The following is a 20136-nucleotide window of genomic DNA, read 5'->3' on the forward strand; positions in this document are numbered from 1 at the left end:
CCCACTGCCCTCCCAGAGCGGCGACTAGAACCCAGGCGTCCTGGGGTTCCTGGTCCCTTCCTGCTCTCCCCACTAGACCACTCTCCCTCTCACAGCCCGCCCTCGAAGGAAGCGAGGGGGATGAACCCTTCCCCAGTTATTGAACCTAGACTTAAAGGCACGAGAACTCCCTCGCCCCTGGCTCCCTGGGCTCCAGCCCATGCTCTGCTTCACCAGCTGTAACACTCCGGGGGGGTGGGGGGAGCAGTACTTCATTTAAAGCTCTGCTGTTTCCGGCCGTCACACCAACCCAACAGCGCTCGATCCTTTGGCCAGCACTCTGCCCCTCACTAGGGAGAGGCAGCTACTGACCAGGCCTGTATGGAACAGGATCTCCCACCCCAGGCTGCCCCCTCCCTCCCAAGCCAGGAGCCTTCCTTGTAGCCAGGGCCAGCATAAAGGAATCTGGGAGGCAGCAAAGGACAGCATATCAGGCAGCAGAGCTGCTCGAGAGGAAGGCCGGCCTACTGGTTAGGGCTCCAGCCCTAACCCTCAAGAGGCCCGCATTCAAGTCCCGGCTCTGCCAGTAACTTGCTGCGTGACTTTAAGCAAGTCACTTGCTGCTCTGTGCCTCAGTTTCCCCACCTGTAACTATGGCTCACAGGGGGTTGGGAGGACCAGTCCTTTCATGACTGAGGCACGGATACACTATGGTGGCGAGGGTCAGGCAGAGCCCTGCCCGCACAGGTCCCATTGCTCCTTCAACTACTGTGCTGCAGACAGTTGGCCCTGGGGTTCTGGTCCAAGCTCTAGAAGGGGAGTAGGGGCAAGTGGTTTCCGCAGAGGACTGGGTGTCAGGATTCCTGGCTTCTACTCCCAGCTCCTTCACCAATTTGCTAGGTGACCTAGGGCAAGTCGCCGCCTCAATATCTGCCTCAGTTTCCCCATGTGTAAAGCAGGGATAACGATACAGACCCATCTCCTGGGGAGGCTTATTCTGGAGGGACAGTGCAGCCTTAGTCCCCCAGGGACCTACCCAGAACCCTTCCCTAGGGGGCAAGGGGCTTCCTCTCCTGGCTCCTAGGTTACGGCAGAGCTGCCTGCCGCGTATCCCTGCCTGCCTGCTCTGGGAAGGCAACACCCCATCCCCCAGAGGAGGTGGCGACCAGGGTGCAACTCTGACAGCAGCAAGCGTGGCTGCACTAACCGGGGACGGAGCCCTCTCATCCCTCCAAAGGCACGGACATGGAGGGAGATCTGGGATCTCAGTCTGGGCTGAAGAGAAAATCAATGGCCCAAAAGAGCCGCTAACCACCTCCATACAACCCAAACGCAAAGGCCTGGCCCAGGCAGGGATACTGTCATACCCAGCTCGGGGGGTGGGGGAGGGTGTCCCCTGAAACAGCCTCCTGGGGGGGGCCTCAGGAGCTGCACCCCCTTCCCCCACACAGCTGGGGCATGCCGTCTCTACCCGCTAGGGGACACTGCCTCCAAGGGGAAGCCAGTGCATCCTCCCTGGCCCGTGCCCTCTGGTCTTGGAGCCGGGGGCTGCTAGCCAAGAATCTTGCAGCGGATTCAGCTGTGGACTGAAAGCCCCTCCAGACTCCAATGCTCTAGTTAGCCAGAGATGTGGCAGCAGGACACAGGTAGCCCCCACCCCTCAAGGCTCCCCAGCCACACTGCCAGTGTCAGAGGGTCGAGGTGGGCTGTTGGCTCTGTCTGGGACGTTCACTCCTCAGGCTGCGTGGCAAGGAAGGCCTGTGGGCCACGGAGGAGGCTCTCCCACCTCAGGCAGCAGACACTCTAGGTGGCGGGGGGGGGTGTGCCGGTTCCTCCCAAGCTGGACCAAATCTACAAGTTATCGATATTGGTCCGTCCTCTCCCTCCCCTGCCGCCCCTCACAGCTTCCTTGGGCCTGCGTCTCCCAGCTGCACTGGCCTTTCCCACCAGGCTCCCGTCACGCGGGCACCAACACTGACTCAGCAGGAATCAAAGCCCGCAGGGACACACTCAGGAGAGAGCCAGGTGCCAGACAGCTAGTTCCCGAGACCCTATCTTCATGGCTGTGCAGGGGTTGGGAGGAGAGCTGCTGGCCTTTAGCCACTGGGACGGACAGTCAGGGACACACAACGGACTCAGGACAGAGTGGGCATGTCTCAAAGCCGAGGGAGGGGCTGAGAGTCAGGACTCCTGGGTTCCAATCCCAATTCTGGGAGGAGTGTGAGGTCTACTGATTAGAGCAGCAGCCTGTGGGAGTCAGGACCCCTATGTCCTATTCCCAGCTCTCTAACTGTATGCGAGACCAAAGTCATTTCACTTTGCTGCTTCCCAGGGGAAGGATATTGACCAGCCTTAGGGGATGGATCACGGGGCCTGACCTGCAAGACACTTTGAGATTCTCCTGCAAAGAGGTGACGAGCCGTGACAAACCAAATCCAGGACTACCAAGGACTTGGTGGATTTCAATAAGGCACAGGGCAGATAGAACTCAACCTCTCACCCCAAAAACCAAGTCCCTGCCTCTTTAGAACCCCCGTCCGCTGTTAGCAGTACAGGGGCTATGAGACAGAGCTTGGGAGATCCGATTCCATCTGCCAGAGAGCAGTGGCATGCCTCAGACACACATACATACAGCAGCTCATTAGCTGCTGCAGAAATAACGTGAGCCAAAAATGAAAACCCCCATTGGAGGGGCGGGAGGAGGGTACAATGCACCCACTGGGAAAGCAATTTGTAGGACTCTTGTGGAGAAAGACTACCCTGGGTTCACACAGCACAGCACTCCCCAGTTGCCATGTGCTAGGGGAGAGGCAGAGAAAGCTGCTTGAGCCTCTCCCAGCTTTCCAAGGTGGCCTGCAGCCATGGGCCAAAAGAAAAACACAAATTGCAGACATGCCTGGCTAATCGGGGCCCGGATCCCATTCTGGCCATGCCCTGTGTGCATGGTGGGTTCAACCTGTGCTATTAAACCAACAGGGGTCTGCCTGGGGCTGGGAGCCACTTTTACCACTTTTGCCCCCAACAGCATGGTACAGAGCTGCAGCACACCAGTCGAGAGCCCAGAAGGGAGAATAATCTGAATTCACACTCGGAGCCAGCGTCCTCCCCATTTTGGTGGAAGTGCAACTCGGGGCTTCTGCAAAACCCCATCCGCTATCCCACTGCACACACCAATTGCGCTAATCTCATAGGAGCTTGGGACAGTGAGGGGGCTCTCTGCACACGGAATCCTGAGCCTTGCAGGTGGTCGTGGTGGTGGTGGGCAGACCCAACTGAAAGGCTTTGTAGCCAGGGGGGCTCCCCAAAACATTGGCTTGAACCGGCAATGCACTAACCGTGAGAGTGCTGTGCACTCAAAATGACTTCACACAGCTCTCCACAGCAGAGCACTCCCACGTGCATTTGGGAGCAGGACACCAAGAGGGGTGGGGATGCCAAACTAACTTTCAGTCACGAGGACCCCTCTCCACGCTGAGCCAAAGGGAGTGCCTATATCTCCCTGCCTCCCTTCCCAGCATGCACTGCTTCGGGCCTATAGTGGCTAGGCTCCCTCCGGGAACACGATCCCCCAGAATGCCTCTTTCCCCTTCGAGGGTCAGCATCCCCCCGCCCTCCTGGCATCCCAAGGACTTACCCAGCATGCCTTTGTTGGAGTCTGACAAGCACATGTCCTTCTCGGCACTAGGGAGGACAAAGCCCACCACGAAGACCTCCACGCCATCGGCCATGAGGGCCAGCCCCAGCACAAAGTAGAGCGTCCACTGGAAGCGCCCGTGGCCGCACTCCTGCAGGATGAGCTCATACTGCTGGGCCAGCTCCTCCTTGTCCTTCTTCTTGTCCCCTTCCAAGTCCTCGAAGTCTCTGAACTCGCTCACCACCTGCTGGTTGTCGGCCAGGTGGTCCCCGGCCTTCAGGGACTCATTTCGGGGGATGCCCTGGTACTCGCCCTCGTAGATCTCGTCGTCCTCATCATGCCCTTCGGTGGCATCGCTGGAGGCCCCTTCCTCGTCGTTGGCCGACTCGCCGCGGTAGTAGCCATCCTGGGGCTGGTAATCCTCATCCTCCTCATCCTCCTCGAAGCGGGAGTAGGAGCGCTTGGTGTATTCATCCTGCATGCGATCCACGCCCTTGCCCATCTTCTTGGTGGCATGCTTCTTCACCTCCTTGGCAATGTCCTTTGCCCCTCGGATGAAGGCCGTGCGGTCCCTGAACCCCTCATCCATGGCTCTGCCCTGGCCGACGCCCCACCTTCAGATCTCACAGGCGTGAGGAAGAAGAGGATGGGAACCGCCTTTGATGAGGGGTGGGGGGTGGAGGGCAGGTCTTCCTGGATGAGCACGCAGGGCCCCTCCCCGTCTCCTCAGGCCAGGGGACAGCGGTGGGAATCTTCGGCGGGCAAGGAGGACGCAGCTTTCCAACGGTGGCCAGTCGAGGTCACTGAACTGCGACCCATTCGCTTAATCCAGGCTTGAGACGCCGGAGCAGCCAGGCAGGTCGATTGGGCGATTCTCCCTTGGGTGGCAGTAGATGGAGACGGTCCTGGGAGGGTAACAAACACAGAGGGGGGCGTTATCAGGCAGGAAAGGGCATCCGTGCTCCCTCTCTCAAGAGCCAGTTCCCAGCGGAGAAGGCTGCTGGCTGTACCGCGTGGCTGGGGAACAATTCAATTCAATACCACGTGGCTGGGGAACAATTCAATACCTAGGCCCTAACGTCGAATGAAGGACCTCAAAAACGCAACAGGCAAAATTACAGACAAGGCTTTTCAGTGGTTTGCCAAGCAGGATGCAAGACGTTGGCAGAGGTCCCCTGAAAACCCACATTTGGAAAATGATTAAAATACGCTGACAGGGCAGCTGCTCCGCTGTAGCACTTTGAGGAAGACGCTCTAAGCCGAGGGGCGAGAGCTCTCCTGTTGGCACCACAGTGAGAAGCAGTAGCTAAAAAGCAAGATGACAATGAATAATTGAGGATGACCCAGGCAGAGCGGACGATGATACCAAAACATGAGGCCAATTGCTGAATGGTAAAGAAGGAGGAGGATGCGCTCGTTTGATATTGATGGAATGTCAGTGGTTTACTTTCGAATAACTAACAGGGTGCCTTGCCCAGAGGCTGGAGAGCTTGGGGCTAAACCAACCCTGATTACAAGATGGGGCCCACCTGAGGGGAACCAGGTGGTCCAATATAAAAGGCAGGAGGAAGGGGCAGGGGTGTATCTGGTTGAGAGAGAGAGAAAGGACGAACGAACGAACACACAAACACTAACTTGGAAGCAGGGCCAAAGGGCAAGCTCCAGCCAGAGAGAGCTGGCAGAAGCAGATGGAGCTCATGACTGGGGGCTTCCTTGATGACTGGTTTGGATTATTTTGCAGTTAAGGACTCTGAGGTTTGCATGAACTTTATTTGCCATTAAGTCAGCCTGAGTCAGGGGTGCTGTGAGTCACAACATAGGCCATAGATTTCAGAGTAGCAGCCGTGTTAGTCTGTATCCGCAAAAAGAAAAGGAGTATGATGAGATTACTGGTTCTCTGGATGAAGGGAAAGCAGTGGATGTATTGTTTCTTGACTTTAGCAAAGCTTTTGACACGGTCTCCCACAGTATTCTTGTCAGCAAGTTAAAGAAGTACGGGCTGGATGAATGCACTATAAGGTGGGTAGAAAGCTGGCTAGATTGTCGGGCTCAACGGGTAGTGATCAATGGCTCCATGTCTAGTTGGCAGTCAGTGTCAAGTGGAGTGCCCCAAGGGTCGGTCCTGGGGCCGGTTTTGTTCAATATCTTCATAAATGATCTGGAGGATGGTGTGGATTGCACTCTCAGCAAATTTGCGGATGATACTAAACTAGGAGAAGTGGTAGATACGGTGGCAGGTAGGCATAGGATACAGAGGGACCTAGACAAATTGGAGGATTGGGCCAAAAGAAATCTGATGAGGTTCAATAAGGATAAGTGCAGGGTCCTGCACTTAGGATGGAAGAATCCCATGCACTGCTACAGACTCGGGCCCGAATGGCTAGGCAGCAGTTCTGCGGAAAAGGACCTAGGGGTGACGGTGGACAAGAAGCTAGATATGAGTCAACAGTGTGCCCTTGTTGCCAAGAAGGCCAATGGCATTTTGGGATGTATAAGTAGGGGCATAGCCAGCAGATCGAGGGACGTGATCGTTTCCCTCTATTCGACGTTGGTGAGGCCTCATCTGGAGTACTGTGTCCAGTTTTGGGCCCCACACTACAAGAAGGATGTGGAAAAATTAGAGAGAGTCCAGCGAAGGGTAACAAAAATGATTAGGGGTCTAGAACACATGACTTATGAGGAGACGCTGAGGGAACTGGGATTGTTTAGTCTGCAGAAGAGAAGAATGAGGGGGGATTTGATAGCTGCTTTCAACTACCTGAGAGGTGGTTCCAGAGAGGATGGTCTAGACTATTCTCAGTGGTAGAAGAGGACAGGACAAGGAGTAATGGTCTCAAGTTGCAGTGGGGGAGGTTTAGGTTGGATATTAGGAAAAACTTTTTCACTAGGAGGGTGGTGAAACACTGGAATGCGTTACCTAGGGAGGTGGTAGAATCTCCTTCCTTAGAAGTTTTTAAGGTCAGGCTTGACAAAACTCTGGCTGGGATGATTTAATTGGGGATGGGTCCTGCTTTGAGCAGGGGGTTGGACTAAATGACCTCCTGAGGTCCCTTCTAACCCTGATATTCTATGATTCTATGAGTACTTGTAGCACCTTTAGAGACTAACAAATTTATTTGAGCATAAGCTTTTGTGAGCTACAGCTCACTTCATCGGATGCATGCAGTGGAAAATACAGTAGGGTGATTTTATATACACAGAGAACATGAAACAATGGGTGTTACCATACACACTGTAGTGAGAGTTATCAGGTAAGGTGAGCTATTACCAGCAGGGGAGAAAAAAAACAACACCTTTTGTAGTGATAATCAAGGTGGACCATTTCCAGCAGTTGACAAGGCTATGTGGAGTACTTCTGGGGTCTGCCAGAGGGGGCTAACAAGAGTAAAACCCTTTCAAACACTCCCACGGGCACAATAAACAGCCACACTGCTATAGACAGCATAGACGGGAGGATGGAAAAACAAATCATGAAAACGTGGGTCGATGGAGAACTGGGTATGTGTGATGTTAAATAACGGTGGCTGCAGGAAAGCGAACGACTCTAACGTGGAAATGTAGAAGAACCAAGTGAAAGAGGGCCCAAGTCAGAGAAATACCAGACCGGAAACGGAAGGAATGAGACTGAAGGAAAAGCCTGGAGGCCAGAGAGTGAGACAGCCATCAGGAAGGATAGGAAAGCGTCCCAGAACTTGGGTCCGCACCTGTTCCATTTTCTCTCTCTATTGTCTGGCATAAACATATGATCGGAAACTATAAGTGACAATTGTCTGAAAATGTATAAATAAAGATGAAAATTGATTAAGCCTAAATTAAGTGGACTCATGCCTCAGTTTCCCACCTTACAGAGCCTAACACCATGGGCTCTGTGGTAGATTGAATTTGTGTTAAAATCACAAGCATCATTTGAATTTGCAAGCTAGAGGGCTCAGCCGGGAAGTGTCCAGTCAGAGTCAGCTCTGCAGAGAGCCAGCTTAGAATAAGGTGGGGTGAGTTGTGCTGCTCCACTTTAGGGAGCAGCCTGCTTTGTCTCTCACTGGTTTTGGGTCCCTGGGTGTTACCATTCTGGAGTTTAAGTAATAAAGTCATGTCCCAGGGCAACCTTCCACCAAGAGTATTCATGGTTTTTATCTAACTTTCCTGTGCTTATGTCTAAACATAACAGGGACCCGATCCAGGACTGGTGCTTTAGGTGCTACCATAATACACCTAATAGCAATGAACATGTACAGCGCCTAGCACCATGGGGTCCTGGCCCATGGCTGGGACTCCTAGGTGTTACGGTATTACAGATAAATAACTTTTAAAAGATCCCCATGTTCTCCAAGCCAGGATTCCAAGTCATTAGTAATTTTGGAGGTCCAATTTATGACACCATGGAAGAGACGGATTTTCAGACAGTGCTGAGCCCTGTCCTCTGAAAACAAGGCCCCTCTTAGGTGTCAAGTCTTGCCTGTGTGTTTGGGTGCTCCTTTTGAAAAGCCTGGCTGGTATTTTGCTTTTAACCAGCACCTTCTGTCCATGAAACAGAAGGAGCTTGGCCAATGCTAACTCAGCCCCATTGCTTCGCTATGAAATGGCCTTGGCCTCTAAACCATCTGCTGTGGAAATGCAGACATCCCTGGGGTGGGACACAGGGGCTGTTTAACAGCCGCATAGCACACATTTGAGACAGGAATTGAAGAATGCTATGAGACCACAACTGCAAGTGGAGATGTAGGACAGCAGAATGTAAAAGGCCCTGTCTTCCTGGCCCCAGAAGTCAGCTTCATAAACACTAACATATCACCAGGGCTTTAGCCACCCACAAGAGCTCAGGATCTTGGTCTCCCACTGCATCAAACAGGTGGCCCCTCCAGCTGCACAGTTCCCTAGCACCGTGCTGAGCCACTGACTCCATACCAAAGGGAAGAGCGCCCCTACGGCATCACCAGTGTCACTTCCTATGCCACCAGGGTCCTGCTTGGAGATCTACCATCCAAAGATCAATGTAGCCCAACCATGCTTAGCTTGGAAAAGCCGAGTCATAGCTGGGGATGACCTGTGGCAGCATGGAAATTGATTATTAATATTGTCTATATAAGAATCCCCATATCTAGCTCTGGTCATCCCCAAGCTATCCAGAAACTCTCCCAAGCCAAGTACGGTTCAGATAGGTTGATATTGGGATGAGAGATCTCACTATTTATATATAGTTATTCTCAAAGGTGCCATCAGCTGACAATCACAGACATAGTCCATGGCTGTTCCAAGAACTCCCTTTCAGAATCAATGGAAGGAGCAGTTAAGCCCCTTTATGTAGTCGAGACAGCTACAAACAATGGAAGGACTGCCCAAGGCAGGTCAGAGCTGAGCTTGATGGGCTTGGGAGCAAGGGGGGTGGGGGTGGGGGTGGTATTCCCTAGCTGCAAGTGCAAGGGCTAAGTTATCAGTTTTGAAGGCCTTGTGTGTTGGAGCCAGAGAGGCAGGAGAAGCAGTTGTGAGCATGATCCTGGGAGGAAGCAGAGAGAGAGATGCTTGGGCACATTGCTCGCTGGAGTGGCAGACATGGGAATTTCTGAGCAAGGAAATTGCCTGCTGTTTGTTGCTCCCGGATTCAGGCAACCAGGACTCTGAGGACAATTTTTTTTTTTGTGGTAAATAATCAAGGTTCCCCCCAAACAATATCCCTGGCTCGTATCAATATTTTACAGTGCAATTTCCCTTAAGCAGCCATTCCAGGGCTCAAGAGACAGCGCTTAACAGGGCTGAGCCTTCTAATTAAGGGGGAGGAAACTTTTCAAAGAGCGGTGGTGAAAGTTGGGCTCTTAGATCTCCAGTTAAGTCTCTAAATAAGGGGCCTGATTTTAAGAAGTGCTGAGGACCCAAGAGCCCCCATTTGGCCTCAGATAGGAGCTGCTGGGTGACTCCGTACTTGAAACATCAGGAGACTTATTTAGCAGCTTCAATAAGGATTTAAGGATGGGATTTACAAAACCAGCCAGGGCCCGGATCCCCAAAGGGATTTAGACGCCCCATTCCCATTGATTTCCTTTGAAGATGTGACTTAGTCAGAGACCTGTGATCCTCTCAAGCTCACCCTACCTACTTGTGAGAATCTTGGCCAATACATTTGGGAGATGCTTTGGGACATTCTTCCGAGACAAGCCTCTTGAAGAAGATCCCCTGCATTGGAATAAGAAGTGGATTTCGCAAAAGGACGGTAACATCCCAGCAAGGCACAAAGACCCTATTACACACAAATCACAGACCAATTGGCCATAATAGAGATGCCAACGACTCTGTGCCAGCCGAAGCTAGTGGGAAATAAACCTGCCACTGTATACTTTAATATGCCGATTATAAATGATACGGCAGGCAGACCAGAGAGAGCAAGGCTTAATCATTTCTAGGCTGACCCGAGGACCCTCCTTGCCCAATAGCCATAGGGGAAGGGGATTGGGATAGTTCATGAATGGCCAAGAGGTATATGAGAACCGATTTGCAACACACGCCCCCCAGCTCAGCCCCTGCAGGGAAGCCCTAGCAAGCTGACGCTGGAGCATTGTGAAAAGCCTGCAGGGGGAAATGACCCAGTCACTGTACCTTGACCACGATGGAAATAGTGGGGTCCAGGGACTCCGGACTCCTGGGTTCTATTCTTCTGCCTCACACGCACATGGCAGAGGAGGAATCGTACAGAGGGAGAACCGAGATGAAGAGACATGCCCAGCATCACGCAGGCAGTCGGGGGCAGAACCTTTTCTTGAACCCAGATTTCCCTCCTCTCAAGCCTGCGCGTTTGCCGCCAGGCCGGCCTCACTCCCTGCTGTCCTACGTCGGAGGGAAAACGGCAACAAGGGAGGCCGACGCGCAATTGGGATCAGGGACCTGGCCAGGGCGGGGAGATGAGCCCTGGTGACAGCCCGGAGAGCACCAGATAACACACAGATAACAAGGCTGTCAATGGCTTCTGGGCAAGAGTTCCCGTTTCCTGCTTGTAGACTCCAAGCAGGGGCTTGGCAACTGGCCCCCTGCTCCCTCGCAGCCTCATGCTGGCCCAGGGGCCTAGCGGAGTGGGGCTTGGTGCTGTCCAGGCCAGTCTGGCGAGCCGTCACCTCAGAGCAGGATGTCTACAGGAGTGGGAAAGCTGTGCCACAGGCAGCATCAACAGAGCACCCCATCGAGAAGAGGGGACAGCGGGTGGGGGAAGGACCCGGCTACGGACAGCAGGGATGGCTAATGGGGGAGGAAGGATTCCCTAGCGGGCAGCACGCCGGCCTGAGACTCAGCAGGGCCCCGCTGTTTGACCTTGGCCAAGCCACGTCCCTTCTCCAGGGGGCTGTTTTCCACCCCACCCTGTGACTATTTACACCGCTTGTCACTGGCACCAGACCATGGCGGGCGAGGGAGCAGCAGCTCCTTGATCCCAGCCTGTTTGCCAGGGGACACCTGCAGCGCCCTAAAGGATGCGCAGCCGCCCTCTCTCCTCACCAGGAAGGGGCTGCTGCGGGGAAGCGGGGGGCGGCCAGTTCAGCCCCAGCAGGCCACCAGAGAAAGTCCTGGAGGGCTGCATCCAATTCTGGTCATCGCTGTGTAGAAAGGATGTAGAGAAACTGGGAAGGATCCAGAGGTGAGCGACCAAGGTGGTCCAGGGGCTGGAATGCTAGAGCTGAAGGAGCAAAGGCTGAAGGGACTGGGTATGTTTAGTTTGGAAAAGAGGAGATGAAGGAGGGGGACGTGGTAGCGGTCTTCAAATCCTTGCAGTCCCTACTAACCCTCTGGTACTATGAAAGCTCCCTGCCCAGGGGACCATCTCCCCAAGCCCTGGCCAGCCCACAGCCCGCCCCACACACCTATACTAGCTTGCCAAAAAGCCAGTAACACAGAGAGGGCCTCTCTCTCTGAGACAGGGCCAGTTGAAGAGCCAGGCCAGCCAGAACCAGCCCCTGCCCCCAAACTCCCCTGGGGGCAGAAGCAGCACTCCTGGAGGAACATCTTTCATCCAAGCCGCAAGTGCCCTAGATACTGTTGAGAGAGGGAGAAGGAGAGGGAGAGGGAGGATTATCAGGGGCATTCCAGCAGTACCTGGAGGTCCCCACCACCTGAGACCAGGGCCCTGTTGGGTGCTGCACAGACCTCTCGAGAAGCGCACGCTTCAGGGCTGGAGCCCACTGTTACCTATTCCAGATGAGGGTGAGACCCATGGGCTGGGAGGGTAGATTATCCCACCTCTGCTACTGTGGGATTCTTACCCCTTCCTCTGTCGCCCACTGAGCTAGGTAGACCTGGGGTCGGAGCCAGTCTGGCAGTGCTTGTGTTCCCCAAGGAGTCATGTGCCGCTACCCTGGCAGCATGAATTCACAGCCAAACAGCTCTCCCTAGCAGGGAGCTTCCCCCAGGGCCAGCTGGCATTGCCCTCGGCTCAGTTCTGGTCCGTTCCTCTGCCGGGGGCGGAGGTGGGGGGCAGATCTGGACTCTGCAGTGGGAGAACGGCCCCGCCAGACCCACACACGGGCAGATGGTTGGTGGCAACCATCTTCAAGAGGCAGGACATCTGCAGCTCAGAGCGCTACTCTGGGCGGATGCTGATCTCACTCATGCGGACATGACTGCCGCCACTGATGCTCATGGGGGGATTGTCTTTAGTTCTCCCCACGTGCACCCAGCTGGGCCCGGGTTTGCAGCAGTTCCGGGCATGGCAGGAAGCGCTCAGCGGGGTCGCAGGCCCAGTTGCAGCCTGGCACGGGGCGGAGGCCGGGGGGAGAGAGAGAAGAGGCCGGCCTGGCTTTGTTTCCCAAGCTGAACCTCATTTAAAAGCACATTTCTGGGTATTCATTTCCTATGCTTCTTAAAGGATACTGGGAATCACAGGGGCCTCTCCCTAGCAGCAGAGCCCTGCAATGCTCCTCAGTCCCAACCTGCAGCCCCCTCTAATGTTCCACACCTGGGCTCCCCCCCCCGAATCCCAACCCACAAGCCCTCAGCCAGGCCAGCTCTGGGCCCCCTCCTGCTCCCCAGCTCTGCCGCTGCCCCTCAATCCCAACCTGGAGGCCCATCCACCCACCCACCCAGCTGTGCCAGAGCACCCCAACCCTGCCCTGCAGGGCCCCGCTCCCTGCCATCCCACCACTTTTCCTAAAGGAAGCTGCCAGTCATGCTATAGGAAACAGAGACATCCACGAGGAGGGGCGTGAAGGCCAACAAACCCATAAGCCGATCCCCAGTTACAAACCCAAGTCTCTAGGAGAAGGATGCCAGAGCAAGAGACCAGCCGGAGCAGAGGAAGCCTGGCATTTTGCCATCGCCGTCTAGCCCCTGGAGCAAACACAGATCACAGACTCACCGGACCCTAACCCAGCTCACGACTTAATGGTGCTTTTGCCACCTTGGAGCCCTTGAGGCCCTGGGCTCACAAGAAGGGCTGCTTGTGGGGGGAGGGATAGCTCAGTGGTTTGAGCATTGGCCTGCTAAACCCAGGGTTGTGAGTTCAATCCTTGAGGGGGCCATTTAGGGATCTGGGGCAAAAAATGGGGATTGGTCCTGCTTTGAGCAGGGGGTTGGACTAGATGACCTCCTGAGGTCCCTTCCAACCCTTGTATTCTATGATTCTATGATTGTCACAGAGCTAATCCGAACCCTGAGGCTGCATTAACCCTTCCACATTGCGCGGCCAGTAGCTGCTTTAGGGGACTTGCCTAGTCCTCCTGGTCAGTGAGTCAGTGGCCTTATGGAAGTGAGGGGGTCCGTGTCCCCCTGAGTGATGCAGCCAGCTTGCAGCATCTCTCAGGTTCCCCAGCACCCAGCTTCCCATGGATTCAGTGGGGCAGCCAGTAAGTTGTCCCTCATGTTGTGTCAAACCTAGAGAGAACAGACCTTCCTGGGCTATCCAAGCCCCTGAGCCATGGGGCAGCTGTGAAGCTGGGAGCCCTGGATCCACAGGCACAGCTCCCTGCCCCTGCCCGGTCCTGTCCCCCATAGAACTCCCTGCCCTCATGACAGAGAAAGTCACCCCACCTTGCCCATCCCCCAGCACATGGTCTGATCACGCCAGCCCCTCCAGCCTGTGGAAGGGGCTGCCCCATAAGGCGCAGTAACATGAGGGCTGGCGGGAGGGCGAGGGGTTTTCTGTCAGAAACATGACAAAATGAACAAGCCCTCGGGACACACCTCCTGCCAGCAGTGACCCGCACGCATAGCAACTGAGCCCAGCTGTCCCATAACACACAGCCTGGCCTGGCACCATTTTGTGGCCACTGCGTGGTTCGCCCACCTGTCCCCTTCTGGTGGGTGCCTGGGCCACAAAGAGCCTGCTACAGCCTTGAGACACTGGAGAGGGGCCTTTGAGCTCAGGCCGGAGTGGCCCGTGCCATTAAATCCAGAGGGCCTGGGTTCAACCCTGCTGCCACTGCGGGCCAGGTATGAGTAAGTTTACGGAGCCACACTGGGCTGATGCCCTGCATCCATTTACACCAGTGCCGAGGGGTGTCTGCCATCGCCAGGTCAGAGCGGCCGTGTTCCCACATCCAGCTTCCACTGGTGCCTGAGGTGCAGGGCAATGGAGGAAACAGTTAAATAAAGGTCCCCATGATACCCTGCTCCCTTCGCTGCTCAGGGATGAAACTGACTGGTCCGGACACAGCAGCTGGGCTGCTGAGGGCTCACCGTCCACTAAGGTTGCCAATTTTGATTGGACATATTCCTGGAGGTTTCATCACAGGACATAGTCCTGGAGGGCTGGCAACCTTACTCCCCAGCTCTCAGCATCTACACCAACTCCACCTTGGGAGACCTGGGTGTGTGGCACCCAGAGACCACGGTGGTGGGCATGGGATACGAACCTAGATAGGATCAGTTCTGCCTAAGCTGCACCCATGCTGACTAACACAGGGAAAAGGACATGGCCATTCCAGGTGCTTCATCCCAACCCCCCCAGTGAGGGGCAGTGCTCTTATGCACAGAGCCCTGCAAATCTGCAGATATCCACAAACCATGTTTGGCATCCACATCCAATCCGCAATTTTGTATCCACGCAGGGCTCTGCTTAGGCAGCCAAAAGCATCCCAGCCCAGCTACTGGCCCTCCTGCCTTTCGCCCTGGTTGGCAATAAAAATTGTCCCTAGCCAAGCAAAAATATAGGCCATTTACCAGGTGGATAAGACAGGCAGTGGGGGAGCGGTGCTGGCAAAGAGCCTTTCCTAGAGGGGTCGCAGCGCCATCTCGTTCTTCTAGCAGAGCACCCTGCCTGGTGACCCAGCCTCGCCCCTGACCTGGGCTCTGAAATGCATCTGGGCACCCACTGCATTGCCAGTCCCAAAAAACCCAGAGCAGGCTGGGAATTTTCCAGTTAATTTTTTGTCGTTGTTGTTGTCAGCAAAATGCCAATTTTTCCAGCAGAAACGTTTCGGTTTGGAAAGGGGCAGCGTGTGTGTGTGTGCGGGGGCGGGGCGGGGCGGGGGGAGTTTCAACCTTTTCTACATGAAAAATTCCCGTTTTCTGGACAAACAGCTTTTTTGTTTTGAAATGAACGCTAAAGCATAGGGGGGTAACAATGGTCAAAACCACAATGAAAATGTAGCAGTTGACCCAAGCCAGATTTTTTTTTTTTTTTTTTGCAAGCTGTCAGTTTGCGCAAGTTTTCAAGATGGACTTTTCATCCTGATTTGGCAAGGGACATTTTTTTCGACCTCTCCAAAAATGTTTGCAGGACGGGAAGACCAGATCCCGCCCTGCTGTGCTGAGACCCCTGCGGAGATGACAGACAGGCCAGTGTGTGGCAGGATACTAATTCACGGTCACTTTCAGGGAGATGTTTCCAGAAAAGGTTGAAGGAGCAATGAATATCGGCAGAATCCAGGCCGGCAGCTAGAGAGAGCGGAGCGTTTGTGCCTCGAATTGCTGGGGGGGCGGGGTGCAGGGCAGGTTGGAAGACGAGCAAATGCCCAGATCTTCACAAGCTTCAGCTCATTCATTGCAAATGATGTTCCCCTTTGGGCAGTGCTGGCAGGTCAGGCTTGTGAGGGACTGCAGAGAACAGAACTAAGCCGGGCTCTTCCCCCAGGTCTCACAGGCAGGCCTGCTTGTTTCCTACAGCTGAGCAGGCTGGTAACTGGATCTGCAGGGCCTGCTGGCAGAGGCTACTGGAAAGCGAGGGGTGCAGAATGCCCCCTACAGAGGGTCGCTAGGCAGGGATGTGTCTGACAGGGAGACGCGTACAAACGGATTTCACCGAGGATCCCCCCTGCAGCCAAGGAAACACTTAGATCACCCCCAGTGACAAAGCTGGGACCAGAGTGATTGCAGGGACTCGGTGGCAGTGGGAGGAGACATGCTACAGAAATGGCCACAGCAGTTCTTTGCCCCATCCAGCCACTTCCCTCTGAGGGGCTCATAACACTTTACAATCACCAACGAATTCAAGCCGCAATGCCCCTTGTGAGGGTGGGGTCACTGTCCACATTTTACAGAAGAGGAAACCGAGGCACAGAAGGGCGTGACTTGCCCAGCATCATGGCAAAGCTAGAGAGACTCCCAGGACTCTGTTCTAACCACTGCCCCACTCTCCTTTCCCTTCAGGGCCTGACCAAACCACTGCCAGAGCAGTGGTCAAACACTCCAGGCCAATACACATGCCTACCTCTTGCTGATGCCAACGGGAGCCAAGCCAGGATGAAGAAACCAGCCTGGGCCACTTGGCATGAACGGGTACAGCTCCACTGGCACGGGATGTGTTTGAAGGTGAGATCTCAGGAGGGAATAGGGAAGATACATTCAGGATACATTTGATAGCTGCTTTCAACTACCTGAAAGGGGGTTCCAAAGAGGATGGCTCTAGACTGTTCTCAATGGTAGCAGATGACAGAACGAGGACTAATGGTCTCAAGTTGCAGTGGGGGAGGTTTAGATTGGATATTAGGAAAAACTTTTTCACTAAGAGGGTGGTGAAACACTGGAATGCGTTACCTAGGGAGGTGGTAGAATCTCCTTCCTTAGAGGTTTTTAAGGTCAGGCTTGACAAAGCCCTGGCTGGGATGATTTAACTGGGAATTGGTCCTGCTTTGAGCAGGGGGTTGGACTAGATGACCTTCTGGGGTCCCTTCCAACCCTGATATTCTATGATTCTATGATTCTAGGAACGCATCCCTCAGCCAGCCAGCCAAGTCTCTCAGCCAGCCAGCCACTTCCCCCAGAAAGACTATTTTTATCTTCGGCAGCACAAACACACCTGAGAACAGTGTGTGTGTGTGAGAGAGAGAGAGATGGGGTGGGAGGAAAGGGGAGAGAAAAAAATGCACGAATAAAAGTGTAAGTCAAGCAGGATGAAACAGACATGGCCATTTATGTACTGTGTGTCAGAGAGTGGGGGGGGGGCATGATTTCAAGTTAAAATTAGCCCTTCTAAAATAATAATGGCTGCACCTCCCGTCACCCCTGGATGTGGGAGCAAGCAGTGCAGCCTGACCACATCACCTATACGTCCAGCCATGCAATCTACTTGCCCACCCTTCCAAGGAGGATGGAGAAACCAAGGGTAACCAAGTTGCAGTGGGGGAGGTTTAGGTTGGATATTAGGGAAAACTTTTTCACTAGGAGGGTGGTGAAACACTGGAAAGTGTTACCTAGGAGGTGGTGGAATCTCCTTCCTTAGATATTTTAAGGTCAGGCTTGACAAAGCCCTGGCTGGGATGATTTAGTTGGGGATTGGTCCTGCTTTGAGCAGGGGGTTGGACTAGATGACCTCCTGAGGTCCCTTCCAACCCTGATATTCTATGATTCTATGTAATTCACTCACCTAAAGGGCAGGGGATGAATTGTTACTTGACCTAGGCCAGTGGGATTTTGCAGAGCAGGGCCAGTGCGTGTGTGGATCAGGCTCCTACAAAGCAGACAGCTGGGATAATGCATCTTCTGAGAGATTGTGTGTGCGTGAGTGTGAGAGAGAAGGCAGGATTTAAATGCAAACTGGGGAGTCAAAAATAGATAGTGCTGACTCTGCATTCTCTGTGTGCGAGCCACAGTCACATCCGTACACATTGTACGTATCCCTGCACACCCCAGGTAGATCACGTTCACACAAACCGACTCGAAAAAGCTATTAAAAATGTAAATCTGCAGAAGAGAAGAATGAGGGGGGATTTGACAGCAGCCTTCAACTACCTGAAGGGGGGTTACAAAGAGGATGGAATTCGGCTGTTCTCAGTGGTGGCAGATGACAGAACAAGGAGCAATGGTCTCAAGATGCAGTGGGGGAGATCTAGGTAGGATATTAGGAGAACTATTTCACTAGGAGGGTGGTGAAGCTCTGGAATGGGTTACCTAGGGAGGTGGTGGAATCTCCATCCTTAGAGGTTTTTAAGGCCCAGCTTGAGAAAGCCTTGGCTAGGATGATTTAGCTGGGGATTGGTCCTGCTTTGAGCAGGGGGTTGGACTAGATGACCTCCTGAGGTTCCTTCCAACCAGGGGCGGCTCTACCAATTTTGCCGCCCCAAGCAGTCGCCGCCGAATTGCCCAAAAGCCGCGGCGGCGGGAAGAGCAGCGGGGCTGCCGCCGAATTGCCGCCCCATTTTGAATGCCGCTCCAAGCACCTGCTTGGAAAGCTGATGCCTGGAGTTAGCCCTGCTTCCAACCCTGATATTCTATGATTCTAAGAGCTGGCAACAGCTCATTTCTGAATGAACGACGCAATGTGCTTTTAACGAACACAAATTACCTCCTACGCCCATTCCCCCTCTCTGAACAACCCCATCCAAGTTCCTTTATGCGGGCTCAAATAATACGAGAAGGGACGAAAGGTGCTAAGTTTTAAATAAACAAATTAGCGTCCTTGAAGAAAACAATGTGACCCGCTTCTTTATGACAAGGTCATTCTCACCCAGCTAACACCATCTCCAGTCTCCTCACCAGTCCCTTTTTTCCTTTCGATATTCACTAAAGCCATGTCAAGGCAGTTATATTTACTGCGACGCAGCTGTACACTTAGGGACTCGACAAGGGAGAAGGGGAAATCTAGATGTAATTAGATCTATCGGAACAAGGTCATAGGCTCTTCTCCTCCCTGGTAGAAATGATGGTTTTTAAAGCCATAATCTAAGCCATAATTCTTAGCAGCTGTGTCAAGGCAGTTTATGAAGGATTGAAGCTGTTTAAACCCAGAGCTAGTTTTGATTTTAAGACAATCTACAAGCAGACATTTCATCGTCAAAGTTGGAATCCCCCAAAATACCCTCCTACGCATATAAATACATTGCTGCTATTTAAAATCTGTACCAAGATTTAAGCTGAGCATCTCAGCAAATAAACACTATCAGCAGTTTCCAGACAAGGTTATTTATTTTTTAACCCATTTCCTTTTGCCATTTCTTTGATCAGAGCTGTTGATCAATACAGTACTTACTCCTGGGTTTAAAAGAGTGGTTTAGTTAAACACACACTTATAAATCCCAAATGTGCCAAAGACGATTTGTTTGGTTGGATTGGAAAGGGTTGGGACTTGAGTTAACAAGTGATTTCGCTTCATTGGGGAAGGCATTCTCTGTTCTTTTAGAGACCTCCTCATAGACCAACAAAAACCATGGCGACAATAGATAATGAGAGTTTTTAAATCTACAGTCCCCAAGGTCATTTTCCAACACATACACTCGCTCCCAAATCCGGTACAGATTTCTTCCCCTGTTCAAGACGCGTGGGTTTCATCGATATAAATAACCATCCCTCCAATGAGATGCCTATCACCCAACCTACCAAAGATCTATCTGCATAGATTCCAAGCTGTAGGATAGCTGGAATAACCGGGGCAAGTGAGATGACCGGACGCTATTAACACTCATACACAAATAAAAAGACAGACAAAACCTAGAGGCAAGGTTTTTCAGGACAAAATGGCCACACCAAAGGGGGAGGGGGGAAAAAACCCAAAAAAACCTTTCTACATCAACAACTATGTATCCAATTATACTAATTAAAGCACCTTGTTTTTACAAAGACATTTGTTTTCCTCCTTACCTGTGGTCTATACTCCGCTCTGCCACAGCCCTCTTTAAGTATCTGTCTCGCGTGATATTATGAAGGATGCTCTGGCAGGGATACAGGAAGGAAATAGCTCATGGGTACCAGAACGAGCATTAGCATCGCAGCCTTCTACACACACACTGAACATTGGGAGAGTCCATTGTAACAGCCCAGGGAAGGGTGGTGGCAGGACCGGCTGCTATAGAAAATGAAACAGAGAAGGAGGAGGGGTTGTCTTTTTTTTTTAATGAACCAGGAAAAAAAAAGAGAATGCCTCCCCCAGCCGGTTACCCATCCATGTGGGAATGTTCTGCAAGATCAGGTTGCCTCCGTCAGGGACGAGATTTCAGTTTAACCTGCTTCACTGAAATGCACTGAAGGAGGTGAGACTGACTGATGGTGTATTATTAGTCAGTTTCATCTGATAGCTGCCCCTGGACAGCTTTGCTGGGAGGAATGGCAGCAGCAGAAAGATACTTTGTGTTTGTGTTTGTTTTTGCTCGGAGATGCTCGCAGTCACCTATCGCAATTTTTCG

General features: G+C 53.0%; 1 protein-coding gene across 2 annotated transcripts in view; it reads right to left on the bottom strand.

Moving 5' to 3' along the window:
- SV2A (synaptic vesicle glycoprotein 2A) overlaps positions 1–19755 on the bottom strand; it is a 52278-nt gene extending 32523 nt beyond the window's left edge. Inside the window, exons 1-2 of one of the 2 annotated variants that reach the window (XM_084613208.1) lie at positions 19595–19755; positions 3614–4518 (exon numbers count right to left, since the gene is read on the bottom strand). In XM_084613208.1, coding sequence (XP_084469334.1) covers positions 3614–4202 — 589 coding nt within the window. In that variant the 5' untranslated portion in view covers positions 4203–4518; positions 19595–19755. The remainder of the gene's footprint in view (positions 1–3613; positions 4519–19594) is intronic. The other variant, XM_084613209.1, reaches the window with a different exon arrangement.
- Between the last annotated feature and the right edge of the window lie 381 nt (positions 19756–20136).

The sequence above is a fragment of the Lepidochelys olivacea genome, assembly GCF_965140295.1.
Source record: "Lepidochelys olivacea isolate rLepOli2 genome assembly, chromosome: 24".
Taxonomy (NCBI): Eukaryota; Metazoa; Chordata; order Testudines; family Cheloniidae; genus Lepidochelys; species Lepidochelys olivacea.